A 14,954-nucleotide genomic window follows, 5' to 3' on the forward strand; every position below is an offset into this window, starting at 1 on the left:
ATGCTTCCAGAATTTGACATGTTGAGGCTCACCTCATTTCATGAAGTATACTTTTAAATGCAAAATGAATTTTTAAAAACAAAACTATAAAAAAAAAAACCCAAGAAGAAAAACAACAAACAAAACAACCCCCCCCCCCCCCCCCCCCCCACAGTAGTGCGGCCCTGCCTGAGAACTGGTTTCATTTATCAAAAATAAGCGCACGGCGCCAGTAAAACAAATTTTCTATCCAACCATATCCATAATCATCCCATCCATATTAAAGTGTCGTAATACCGACCTTTATTTGTTCATTTCAGTCAAAAAAATTTACTACAAATATCGATCGTGTAAACGACCCTAAACTTGTAACCCCCCCCCCCCCCCCCCCCAAAAAAAAAAAACAAAAAAAAAAAACCAAAAAAACAAAAACAAAAAAAAACAAAACAAACAAACAAACAAAAAACAAAAAAAAACTTGTCAATTTTTGAGACAGTATGACAAGATGAGGGCCATTTCAATTGATCGATAATTGAAGTAAAAATCCTGTCAGACCAAAATGAAAAAAAAAGGTGTTTTATCATAACGACAGACTTGAGAACAGTAGGTAAAATTGAATTTATGTTTTTTATTGATAATTCTGCACATGGATTTGGTGCCAAGTTCTTTTTTTTTTTTAAAAGACAAGACAAAATAGCTGACTAAAAGATTAAATTACCTACCAAAATAACAAAACAAACAAAAACACCTCAATACAACCCCCCCCCCCCCCCCCCCAAGAAAAAAAATCCTAAGATAACCAAAGAAAATAAAAAGAAAACAAGTCCCCTCCCCCAAACATATTGTTGTTTTTTTGTTTTTAAGGGTTTTACGGCGCTTGCAACACATTAAGGTTATATCAGCGCCAGTAAAAAGGAAGAAAATGGGATAGTAAAAAGTTCTAGAATTACAATTAAAGCACCCAAGAGAGAGTAAGACAAAGGGGAATTGGGAACAAATAGGGATCAGATGTAGATTCCAAGAGCAAACCATCAATGTACTTAGCTTGAGATCACCTATAAGTCTCATTCGGACACAAGCACAAAATCCAACAAGGAGGAACACACTCAAATGCTTACATCATACATTAAATATAAATATAATAATACATAACAGAGAGATGATTTACAAGGAAAAAAATATCATCTCTCAAAACAATAACTATGCATTTGACTGTTTCCCTCCCAGCCAGGACTCGGGCCAGGGCCAGGACAAAACCAAGTAATCTCATTCCAAGACAAAGACAGAAAGCATGTTGGAAAACAGATATAAGGGGATAGAAGACACAATATGTACCCCCCTGCCCGCTATGGGAGGTCAGGATCCCCACCCAGTCCCCCAAACATAAACTACCGTGTAGAATTATAGATAAACTTTGATATAACACCCTAGCACTAAATTCTGTGAGTATAAATAATCCTAGTGCCTCGCGTACTGTTGATCATTCGCGTCTCCTTTTTTTTGTTTGTTTGTTTGTTTGTTGCTTTAGGTCTCTTCCAACACAATTGAGGTTATATGAGAGACCGCTGAAACAAAAAAAACAAGCAATCTAACAAAAATAGTACAAATGTTTGTTTGTTGCTTTAGGTCTCTTCCAACACAATTGAGGTTATATGAGAGACCGCTGAAACAAAAAAAACAAGCAATCTAACAAAAATAGTACAAATGTAAATCAAAATCATAACCTAAAGATATCATAAGCTAAATTATAAATAACCAAGAACAAACAGGCAGAGGATTTACAGGAAAAAAAAATATCCCCTGTCAAAAATACAATCACAAACCAAAGAAGCAGGATAGACTAGTAAAGAGAAGGAGAAACGACATCACTATCGGATCGTACACCCATGCGAACATCATAGGTATATGATTCAAGGGTGATGCTCCCATCCAACCACCCGCGCGCCTCCTTTTCAGAGGACTCGGAATTTCAGAGTCGTAGCACAATTTTCATTCCGTTGCGATATTTAGATACTATGTGCAATGACTCAAAAACTTGGAAGATCGCATGAAGACAGCATAAATAAGATGGTGGTGACAAAAGGTCGTTTTCTTGCAACTAATCGGCAAACAAGGAGCATAAATTCGAGTATTTTCCCCTTTATTATGATATTATCATGTTGGGGTGACGCGGGATACGGAGAGCAGCAGCTGATACGAATAAAAAAAAAAAGAATTTTGATTTTCTGCTGTTCAAGATAACATATTATTTATTGTTTTCCCCGGCAACGAAAAATAATATTTTAAACCCAAAGTTCCTCATTTTCACTGCAGGTAAAGTTTGCAACACATTCAGTTCACCTCGATATAACATTAGATTAGGCGGGAAGGTCGCATCTATTGGATTCGAGAGGGCTGGAAAAATAAATTTTGATTAAATTCAAAGGCAAGGTAAGGTAAAGGTAAATGGAAAACGTTCTCACGAAGAAAGTAGTAATATTATTATTATAACATAACACAGCGACACATTAAAAAAAAAACCCCCAAAAACACGACCTTCTTAAATGCAACACGCATAATTAAATACCAATATTATGTTTAGACAGCTGATTTTCTCGACAGGTAAGAAAAACCTATAAAAACACGGGCGTGTATATTTGTGTGATAAGTAAATTACTGATGAGGTGTATGGATGGAGATAAAAAGGAAGGGTGGGGGTGGTTCATTGCGTGCAGGGATATATTTGTGTGTTGTGTGTGAAAGAAATGTGTATATGATATAAATATGTAATGAAATGCACTACACGTGCCTCACCTGGGTTATCAACAACTATTTAGATCTTCTTCACATTCGTTTTTAACACTCAATTACCACGGTGTTGAGAGACAGAAGAGGAAAGAACCTATTTTGACTTCAAGGAAGTGACGTCAATGATTCAAATGAATAAAATAAACCAACGGATGAATAAAATAAATAAATAAATAAATAAATATATGAGTAGATAAATGAAATAAATAAATCAATCAATCGACATAAATAAATAAATAAGTCCATAAACTAATGATAAGAAGCTTTTCTATAGACTTATCCTGGACAAAAACCCTGCAGCTCTAAGCGCTGTACATCTTGGAACGTCTGCAGATGATGGTCTAGCGTACATTTAGCACAAAGGAAAACAAAACAAAACATGAAAACCTGCAAAGCACTAACCAGTACAATGTTAGGACTAGGACAAAGACAACGCTGCTTTCAACCAAGAAACCACACAGTTTAACGCCCATCTCCGATAGAACGAAGAATGTATGCAAATCGCACATCGGCTCGAATCAACGGACCTAATAGGATTCAAAAGTCTGATGTCACGTCCGCCCAGCAAAGAGCAGCTTGGTTCTAAACAAAGAAAATCGGTACTTTTTATTCTTAATGCTGGCTCAAAAATTTTTACATGTCATGTGATCAGAATGTATAAAAGTCAAAACATGATTTATGTTTTTCTCCTCTGGATACACTTTTATGCTTGTCGGATAAGTATTTCATAAGGGCGTCCGCCATTGTTCCGATAGTTTAGAACCAGTTACTAAGTTACTATGTGTAATTACGAGGGAATTGACTTTACGACTGTTGAAGCCTATTTCGGCTGTGATTTCAGTCCCACACTACAGTACCCCCACACCATAGCAACAAACATTTGCATTTTTTATATGATTTCTTCACACTTTAAGCATTTAACAAATAAGACTTTGGTGTATGCGGTGACGAGATGATAGACTTTGTCAGTCCCAAAGTTACATTGGTCGAAAAAAATTAATTTAAAAAATAATTCTATTAACAACTGGTAATCATTTCATCAATCTCTCTCTCTCTCTCTCTCTCTCTCTCTCTCTATCTCTCTCTCTCTCTCTCTCTCTCTCTCTCTCTCTCTCTCTCTCTCTCACACACACACTCAAACACATGCAAAAAAAGTTATTTTCCCTGGTGTGTACAGGTGAGTTTATATCACAATTATCAAAAGATGATCAAAGGGATCAGGAGGAAATATTATTCAACACAGCGGAGGCTCATCAGCCAGCAGTTGAAATATCCAATAAAATAACTGAAACATTTTTTAAAATGTGTGTTCTAATTAAGAGTATTCTAGCCATAAATCGGATCTAAAATAAATAGGCCCTCTCCCAAATAATAATTTATAAAAGCAAACTACCCCCCCCCCCCCCAAAAAAAAAACAACAAAAAAAAACAAAACAAAACAAAAACAAGCAAAAAAAAAAAAACAAAAACAAAAACCAAACAAATAAACAATAACATACAAAAAAACACAATCAAAACCAACAGCAACAAACAAAAATAATCAAACAACCCCCCCCCCCCCCCCCCCCCCCGTCTCCTTAAAAACAAACCAAAAAAAAACCAAAAAGACAAACAAAAAAAACAAAAAAACAAAAAAAAAAAAAACAAAACAAAACTCAACAACTCCACAAGCAACTCCAGCCCCCACCCCCCTCCCCGATAAAAACATCAAAATTCAAAAATATACCCCAAGATATGAAGTGAATAGAAAAGTGCCAGAAGACAATAGAGAATAAAAATTTTTTTCGCGGCGGTGGTGGGGTTTGAACCTGCGACCTTATTGGTACGACAACTCCGCCTGGCAGGTGAGAGCGTGGCTCTACCGTGTGAGCTATCCACGAACACAAAAATATTCGTTTCAAACCCAAAGTCATTACTAGATCCCTCTCTCACCTACTTCTTGAGATCGCCGATTCGTTCACCACCATCGCGAATAATTTTGACCAGCAGTTAAGCTCAATAGCCAATATTCTCAACACAAACATATAACATAGAAACGATTGAGACATTGAGTATGCTCCGGTGTATGGGGTGAATTTTAATTCAGAAAAGTGAGTGGAGCAGGCACTTATGTTGGTAACAACAAGATATGAAGTGAATAGAAAAGTGCCAGAAGACAATAGAGAATAAAAATTTTTTTTCACCCCATACACCGGAGCATACTCAATGTCTCAATCGTTTCTATGTTATATGTTTGTGTTGAGAATATTGGCTATTGAGCTTAACTGCTGGTCAAAATTATTCGCGATGGTGGTGAACGAATGAATCGGCGGTCTCAAGAAGTAGGTGAGAGAGGGATCTAGTAATGACTTTGAGTTTGAAACGAATATTTTTGTGTTCGTGGATAGCTCGCACGGTAGAGCCACGCTCTCACCTGCCAGGCGGAGTTGTCGTACCAATAAGGTCGCAGGTTCAAACCCCACCACCGCCGCGAAAAAAATTTTTATTCTCTATTGTCTTCTGGCACTTTTCTATTCACTTCATATCTTGTTGTTACCAACATAAGTGCCTGCTCCACTCACTTTTCTGAATTAAAAATATACCCCCCACCCCACCCCCCCCCCCCCCCCCACCCCAAAAAAAAAAAAAAAAAAAAAAAAAAAAAAACTATCAAAAAACTAAACCAAAACAGCCGTCTCGAGGTTGGCAGAAGGAATCAAAAACGAATTGAGCTTTTCTAAGGTAACAACGACCAACAAATCTGCCGTACTCTGGAATAACCCATATTTAAAAATTTGGCCAGAAAACTCGTCCTTCAAATATATCCGTCGATTTAAATGAACCTCATCTTGGCAAAAACTCACAAACCTGGGACTTCGCTTTTCTGGCCAAATTTTTTTAAAAATATTATGGGTTTTTCCAGAGTACGACAGAAATAGTGCTGCTGTCAACAGGGGGAGACGAACAGAATTCAACCGCCGAGTTATAATAATACAACTATAAAAAAAAACAAACTCAAATTCACGTCAGGAACTTTCATTACATAATCAATAGAACGATCGATGTGATTTTTGCACTGAAGATATTTTGAAACACGCTATCACGCATGCGCGTTAATGACGGGTGATAAGTGGATACTTTTGCCAAAATCGGTGCATCACTCTCTACTTCAAAGGGAGAGATTTCTTATCATCTCTCGTCATCACCAAATTATAAATGAATATTTCAAGAGCGGAATGAAATTTGTGACGTTTACGACCACGGTGCATTTAAAATCTTATTTACAGAATTCTTTATTCATTTATTTATTTGGATATTTGTTTTCACTTAAAACCAATCAGTGGAATTCAACAAAAATATACAATATCATAATATATATATATATATATATATATATATATATATATATATAAATTTTTTAAAAATGCAAATGAATCGCAGGAGGTCTCGTCTGACTGACATTAAAATGCGTCTCCATAACATCAATAATGAATATTGAAATTGGTCTAGCGTCCTGGAATCAACAAGCAATAAATTAACGCAAAAGAGTACGGATACAAAGAACAACCCCAGGTAGAAAATTTATAATAATAATAATAATATTAATAATAATAATAATAATAATAATAATAATAATAATAATAATAATAATAATAATAATAATAATAATAATAATAATAACAATAATAATAATAATAATAATAATAATAATAATAATAATAATAATAATAATAATAATAATAATAATAATAATAATAATAATAACAATAATAATAATAATATTATTATTATTATTGTTGTTATTATGTGGGGGAATAGGGCACATATTGGGTTGGTTATCTCCATCAATTAGCTTAAATGTATTCCATTGTATTATTATCCATTTCACTAGATAAAGAACCAGGATGCGCTTCGGATCCACCAGCCTCATAATGAAAAGAATTACGATATGACATATGATGTGATACAAGATGCTCTATGACATATAAGATGCTCTCTCTTACAACAGCGGTCATGTAATTTCTAACTTTTAGTTTATCTATTAGACTAATACCGCCGTATACTGACACCGTAGTTTTTTCTTTCTTTTCCATTTTGACAAAAATATAACGATGAATAAGACACCTTAAACTTTTGAAATATTTTTTTACCTGAATACTTCTCGGGGTTTAAGAAAGTTTTAAAAGGTGAGGGTCTGCTAAATTCACCACTTATTGAAGTAAATAAAAATTCTCGCATAAATTAAAAAAATAATTGTTTATAGAGACTTTATAGAGCGGAATATCCACTAAACGCGCTTTAGAAGGGTACCTGACCAACAGCAACAACATGTATGACGATATATAACGGTGTTAAATATAATATTTTATATATATATATATATATATATATATATATATATATATATATATATATATATATATACATATAATATATATTTAATGCTAAACCATAGCGTGGAGACACTTGTTAGTTTCATGGACTGAAGTGTTATTGATGGTATTCTACCTTACGAGTTGTTTGGTGTATGACATTTCGAAAGTCGGAATCGTCTCCACGGCAAGTATGTACTTAAATGAATACAAAATGTTCCATTATAACATAAGAATTTATATATCAGTACAAATCCATTAGTAAAAACCCCGATTTCCCCAAAAGGCTATGAAATTTATTGATTTAGTGAGTCTCCGATCCCCCACCCCTCCTTACCTTTTCAAATCAGGAAAAATTATGCCAGGAAAAAAAAAGAAAGTAAAAACAAGAACAACAGCAGCACTTTCCTACGCGTGACAAAATATCTCTTTTCAATTTGACCATCACTTGTTTTACTACCAATATCGATTTAATCGATCGATACTTGGACAAGATTAAATCGATATTGGTGGCACTTTCCTACGCGTGACAAAATATCTCTTGTCAATGTGACCATCACTTGTTTTCCTACCAATATCGATTTAATCTTGTCCTCAAGTATCGATCGATTAAATTGAATCTCCCTCTTGTGGTCAAAATGTCTCAATCCTGGGGTTTGAGAATCTTTGACCTACAGTGGGATAAAAACAAACAAACAACAAAACAAAAAAAAAAAAAAAACAAAAAAAAACAAAAAAAAAACAACAAAAACAAACTTCAGCTTTTATAATATAGCGCAATATCAAAGCGCTTTACAATAAATGGTCTCTGACCAACAGAAACGCGTAACATTTAGAACGAGACATGACACCTGTTAGCCGATATTACATTTTTTTTTTCCGACAGAGACAACGCTGTTAACGGCCAGGTATTCATTTTACACCTGAGTACGGTGAGAAAATGTGAGTAAAGAGCCTTTTCTAAGGCTAGGACCTTCCCATCAGAAAGTTAGTGTCATACCACGAGACCACATAGCCGATTCTCAAAGTTACACGCAAAAGACATTGTCTTTTTCATCGCTTAGCATCTGCTCCTTGTAGTAATGTGTGTGTGTGTGTGTGTGTGTGTGTGTATACATATATATATATATATATATATATATATATACATATATATCATGTGTGTGTGTGCGTGCGTGTGTGTGTGTGTTAAAAATAGTGACTTACCGTAACCAGAGCATGCTGCTGGCTCGCACTGGGGGCTAGTCTTGGGGTAGGACTTGAGAATGAGAACTTGAAGAGGTGGGACACTGGGGAGACACGGGTCCTCTGAAGAAAAGGGGGGAAAAAGAATATCGGTTAAAAGAAAATAGAATCGCATTGAATATGAACTGCATTTCGACGGTTGACCCTTGGCAGCAGAGGCATTTTGTTCAGTTATTCTCTGTCCAACAAGCGGTAATTGGGAAGCTGGGTCTGTTTTTTTTAAAGGGTTTTACGGCGCTTGCAACACATTAAGGTCATATCAGCGCCAGTAAACAGGAAGAAAATGGGATAGTAAAAAGTTCTAGAATTACAATTAAAGCACAAAAGAAAAGGTAAGACAAAGGGGAATTGGTTCAAATAGGGAACAGGTGTAGATTCCAAGAGCACACCGTCAAAGTGTTCTTAGTTTGAGATCACCTAAAAGTCTCATCCAGACACAAGCACACGTCCCAACTAAGAGGAATACACTCAAATGTTTACCAATCATATAATATAATATGTAAACTTAACATAATATAATGCATAACAGAGAGATGATTTACAAGGAAAAAAAATATCATCTCCCAAAACTATAACTATACATTCGACTATATCCCTCCCAGCCAATGAACTCCGGCAAGGATCAGGACAAAACTAAGTAATCTCATTCCAAGACAATGCCAGGAAACAATTGGAAAACGGGTATGGGGGGATAGAAGACACAGTATGTACCTCCCTGCCCACTATGGGAGGCCAGGATCCCCAGCTGGGTCTGTGATATGTCGATCCGACATTACTTTGCAAGAGACTACCATCCCATCCGAACTGTAGCAAGCGACAATAAGTATCCTTTTGACGCTACAACTGGGACAAACTGCCACTCTATGCTGCCGTACTCTGGATGGAAAATCATATATCTAAAAATGTGACCAGAAAACTTGTCCTTCAAATATTGATCGATTTAAAAGACCCCCATCCACGGGTGCCAACAGGAAGAAGTGCTGAAATCTGAAACTAAAATCTCGGCACTTTGCCAAACCTGAAAATGTTCCCACTGAAAAACTTTACTCTTATTTCATCACCGTATTTATACCATTATTAAATGATTACACAGCAAACATATTGACACAATGAGGAAATTAATTTGATTTTAAAACCAACTTATAATACACAGTGAAATACTATGCTATTAGGTTATTTTTCTCAAAACACTGAAACCGTAGGTATTTGACTTCGAGATATCGCGAAACCGGAATTCCGGCATGAACCGGAAAACTGGCACCCATGCCCCCATCTTGGCGAAAACTCTCAAACCTGGGACTTCGCTTGTAAATGTTTACAAATCATATGTTAAAAAGAATAATAATAACAGTACATAACAGAGAGATAATTTACAAGGAAAAAAAGATCATCTCCCAAAACTATAACTCTACATTCGACTGTTTCTCTCCCAGCCAAGGTCTCCAGCCAGGGTCAGGACAAAACTAAGTAATCTCATGCCTAGCCAAAGACACAAAGCAATTGGAAAACAGATACAGGGGAAACGAAGACACAGTAAGTACCTCACTGTCCACTATAGGAGGTCTGGAACCCCACCCAGAGGCCTGACATTTTAAATAAGTGTAAGGTGGAAACTTTTTTTTACTGTGACCCAACAGCTCCAAACGGTATTATTTTGGGGTAAATAAAAAAAAAAGGTGATTTGTTGATGTATAGCAGGAATGACATGCACCAAAATACATAGTATATTCGTGGGTTTGGATAGAGGGCATATAATATAATATTATTAGGTGTAATGTTTGTTTCTTGGTTTTTTTTTTTTCTTTTCACATGTTATTTTATTTCGTTATGTTCAATACCACGTTTCTCCAAACGTGACCATCTCTGGCATAGCAAAAGGCTTGGTAATTAATAACTAATTGATGGATTTATTCACAAGGACACGGGACTGATATGTAAATAGATAGAAAGATAAGAAGATTAATGTGGAAGAATGAAGCATATTATTATTATTATTATTATTATTATTATTATTATTATTATTATTATTATTATTATTATTATTATTATTATTATTGTTATTATCATTATTATTATTATTTTTTTTTGTTAATCGAACACATTAGACCTTATCATCTGTATTCTGCTTCTTGAAATTGTTTCTCCCGAAACGAGAAATTGCATTAACAAACCCAGTACAATTACAATGCACGCAACGAATTGGAAAAAAAAATTGTGTTTGCCAATGACAAATTTGATTTTAAACAAAATATTTAAAAACAAAACCAAAAAGACAACCCCCCCCCCCCCACCCCAAAAAAAAAAAAACAACAAAAAAAAAACCCAAAATACAAATAATAAAAAAACAAAACAAAACCGAAAAACAAAAAAAAACCCAACAAAAAAAAAAACAACAAAAAAAACAAACAAACAATCAAACAAAACAACCAAAAAACCATGGAATCCCAGGTGTGCAAACTGGGTGTAAGTTATCGGTAAGAGGGTCAAAAAGTGCCTGAAATAGTGTTCTTACATCTTAAAAACAAAAAAAAAAAACAAAAACAAAAAACAAAAAAAAAACAAAAAAAACAAACAAAAAATAAAAAACAAACAGAAACAAAACATGAAACCAGCGCCAAACCCCCCCCCCCCAAAAAAAAAACAAAAACAACAACAACAAAGCAAAAAAAACAAAAAACAACGCAACAACAACAAACAACTAATCACATGAATAATGAAAGATTTAAGTAATGTAAAATCATTCAACTGTGCTATCTCCCTTCAAAAAAGTTGTTAGAGCAATTTTGTAGGTAGAATTGCACTCGTCATTAGAATCGATGTAACATTTTTAAAAAATGCAACCATAAGCAGAATACGACAGAAATTTAATTTATCTAAAGACCACTGCGATACGATTTGACTCAGGTGGGAATGGGTACCTGGAAATCTCGTGTATTGTATATAATCGGTGAAAATACCTAATATAAATAGTCATATTTCATATTCAATTCGGCCGAATTTTTCCAACGACCATGGTCTTCTGATGAAAACAAACGTTTACCGCTAAGATTGACTTGAAACTTGCTTTTGAGTCCAGAGCATAGCAATCTATATACAGAGCATTGGTCCAGAGGCTAACGAAGAGTTAGTTCACTGCCCTACACAGTCTGGTCAGAATTATGTTTTAAAAAAATCTTTTCTTTCTGTGTCGACAGATTTAAACTAGTAAAAAAAAAAACAAAAAAACAAACAAACAAAAAACCCCCAAAAAATCCTAAACAAATCAAACCAAAACGACAACAGCTCAACAACAACAACAACAACAACAACAACAACAACAACAACAACAACAACAACAACAACAACAACAACAACAACAACAAAACAAAAATAAAGCAACAAAAAAAAAAAAAAAAAACAAAAACAAAAACAAAAACAAAAAAAAAAACCCCAAACAACTTGATACATAGAGACCTTTACACAAGGAGAGGGACAACCCAATATGTCGGTTACACTTACACGATCGAAAAGTAAAACTCACTGACCAAAACCAGAGAAAACGTCGAATTCTGGCAGTGCACAAAATGTGTTCAAATAATTTTGGCAAAATTAAGAAATCGCTCCATAGCATGGGTTTTGTGTATAGTCTAGCTAGATGTGTATATCTACAGGAAAAAAAACAACAACACATTTTCAACCCTTTCATTGCACGTTTACTATTTATATTATACTTTGAGAAGTGTTTGAGATAACATCGAGTGCAATCCACTCTCTCCTTGACGAGTAAACAAATCCTATGCCAGCATCTGTCAGAACGATATTCTAGAAATAGTAAGACTTGCTACAGACACTAACCCATGCTGTTTTCAACATAACGTTTTTCTTTTCTTCTCTTAAATAGAAAGATAAATGGACAGGGGAGGCAGTGGTGGTGGTGGTAGACATCACGTTGTATATATTAACAACACAAAATATGACCGATCCTTTAAAAGAATTTTTTTTAACCGTTAATAATATATTTGTAAATCAATAGATCAAAAATGAAAACTCGATCACATGCTGTAACTCATTAATCTTTATGGGGCAGAGTCGCTCAACGGTACGGTCTTTGCTTCGTACCCGAAAGGTACCGACTTCGATGCGCTGTGTGGCCTTGAGCAAGCCATCTCGCCCCAGCTCAACTTGCGGCGCTGCACTGCGGCTGACGCCTGGGTTATTCCAGTCTTCCCTTGGAATAGACCCTGAAGACAAATTTCCCCTATGGGATGAATAAAGGGAATTTTATTTAATTTTTTATTTTATATTTTTTACTTTATTAAGTTTTGCCTTTTTTAAAAGTGGCAATAGGTTGAAAGAAAATAAGCATCAGGCGACATTTAGGTGAAATATAACAATTTGTAAACTTGGACAAAATATATATATATTTTAAAATGTCATCAGTACTCGGATGGGGACCAAACCTCAGATTGTAGAACACAAGGGTTCCTTCAACGTACTAGAATGCGTTAAATATGACCCCCCCCCCCCCCCCCCGGGCAGAGAACGAGAGGGGAGAGATGAAAGAGAGAGAGAGAGAGATAGAGAGAGATAGATAGATAGAGAGAGAGAGAGAGAGAGAGAGAGAGAGAGAGAGAGAGAGAGAGAGAGAGAGAAGAGAGAGAAGAGGGGGGGGGGAGGAGAGAGAGGAGAGAGAGAGAGAGAGAGAGAGAGAGAGAGAGAGAGAGAGAGAGAGAGAAGAGAGAGAGAGAGAGAGAGAGAGAGAGAGAGAGAGAGGAGAGAGAGAGAGAGGAGAGAGGAGAGAGAAGAGAGAGAGAGAGAGAGAGAGAGAGAGAGAGAGAGAGAGAGAGAGAGAGAGAGAGAGAGAGAGGGAGAGAGAGAGAAAGAAAAAGAGAGAAAAAGAGTGGAAGAGAGAGAGAGAGAGACACACAGAGAGAGAGACACACACACACAGAGAGAGAGACACACACACACACACAGAGAGAGAGAGAAAAACACACACAGAGACACACACACACACACACAGAGAGAGAGAGAGAGAGAGAGAGAGAGAGAGAGAGAGAGAGAGAGAGAGAGAGAGAGAGAGGGGTGTAAAAGGGAAGGAATGGAGAGCTGAGTAGACAGAAGAGCACTGACTTGGCAAGGCAACAAAACAATGAGAGGTATTGATACACAATATAAATCACGAAAAAAAACAAGATGTATTAGGTAATCATCTGTTTGCTGTGGAAGAAGGAATCTGTTAATTGGGAAGTGATTAGACAGCACTACATGACGTTGATTCACGACTGTTCTCGTTTTTCCGAACTGTCGACGTTGCCATAATGGGATAAGGACCTGAAAAGGTGTGTATGAAACAGTGCCAGACAAATTTTAAAAAAATATCAAGCCCCCCCCCCCCCCAAAAAAAAAAAAACAAAACAAAACAAAACAAAAAACAAAACAAAACAAAAAAACACCCCAGAACATCGGCCTCCTCGACCGATCTTAATCTAACACTAACCCTTATATGCCTCCTCCCTAATCTTCACTTTGAAATTTCAAGTGGGATAGGATAGGCAAACGCTCTCCTTCTCTTTTATATTGTGTGTTGAAGACCCATTTTTTGGGAGGTAAAAGGTAGCTAGCTATATGAGGCTTTAAAAAAAAAAGTTTGTTTCTTAGTGTTCATCACTAAACGATGTCATTTATTATTATTATTATCATTATCATGTTTATTATTCATATATATACATTATAACATTATATTATTATTATTATATTATTATTTTATATTATTATTATTATTATTATTATTATTATTATTATTATTATTATTATTTATTATTATTATTATTATTATTATTATTATTATTATTATTATTATATATATCATCATTCATCATATATTATTATTATCATCATCATAATTATCTTTTAGTTTTCATTAGATCCTTTGGATGGAGAAATGATCGCTTTTCAATAACCGAGGGCCTGTCATTACACGAAACGCTAGAATGGTTTCTTTATAAATTAAAAAAAAAAGGTTACATAACGTCTTAATTGTGTCCACTTGGAGTCCCTGGCATAGTCAGTCGCATGGTAAAAATTTTGTTATGCGGGTTTTTTTTTTTTTTTTCATTTTTTGCATTTTGAAAGCCCAATGTCTCCTAACATTTTATCTTTGAGCAATGTTGGTGATTTTTCATGAAGTTATGGTCCTATGCATGGGCTAGGGTGTGAAACCTTAATTTTGAGAAAATCGCTCCCAAAAAAATTAAAATAAAATATTTAGGATTAGAATTCAATTAAAATATTTCATCAATATGTTGGAAAATGTTTGATTTAATGATTTTTTATGAGAACTCATTTTCCATAAAAAAATTGACCTCTTGACTAAAATTGTCAATATCTATGTTCAAAGATTTTCACCATGCGACTGATTATCTCATGGACGCCCATATAAACTAATTAATATTTCTATCCCATTGCTGTTCCTGAAGTTCCTGCTATTATCTTGGTGCCCGTCTCTCGGCTTTCTTTTGTCGGTAACAACAAGAGATGAAGTGAGTAGAAAAGTGCCAGAAGACAATAGAGAATAAAATTTTTTCGCGGCGGTGGTGGGGTTTGAACCTG

The 14,954-nt window shown here is 35.2% G+C and overlaps 1 protein-coding gene across 1 annotated transcript in view; it reads right to left on the reverse strand.

Annotated features, from left to right (window-relative positions):
* LOC144969423 (mediator of RNA polymerase II transcription subunit 15-like) overlaps window positions 1-14,954 on the reverse strand; it is an 85,004-nt gene that overhangs the window by 31,987 nt on the left and 38,063 nt on the right. Inside the window, exon 16 of the mRNA XM_078908533.1 lies at window positions 8,325-8,426. Within this exon, the coding sequence (XP_078764659.1) occupies window positions 8,325-8,426 (102 nt within the window). The remainder of the gene's footprint in view (window positions 1-8,324; window positions 8,427-14,954) is intronic.

Source organism: Berghia stephanieae, chromosome 3 (genome assembly GCF_034508935.2).
Source record: "Berghia stephanieae isolate SIO BIC M18660-M18661 chromosome 3, UCSD_Bste_1.3, whole genome shotgun sequence".
NCBI lineage: Eukaryota > Metazoa > Mollusca > Gastropoda > Nudibranchia > Aeolidiidae > Berghia > Berghia stephanieae.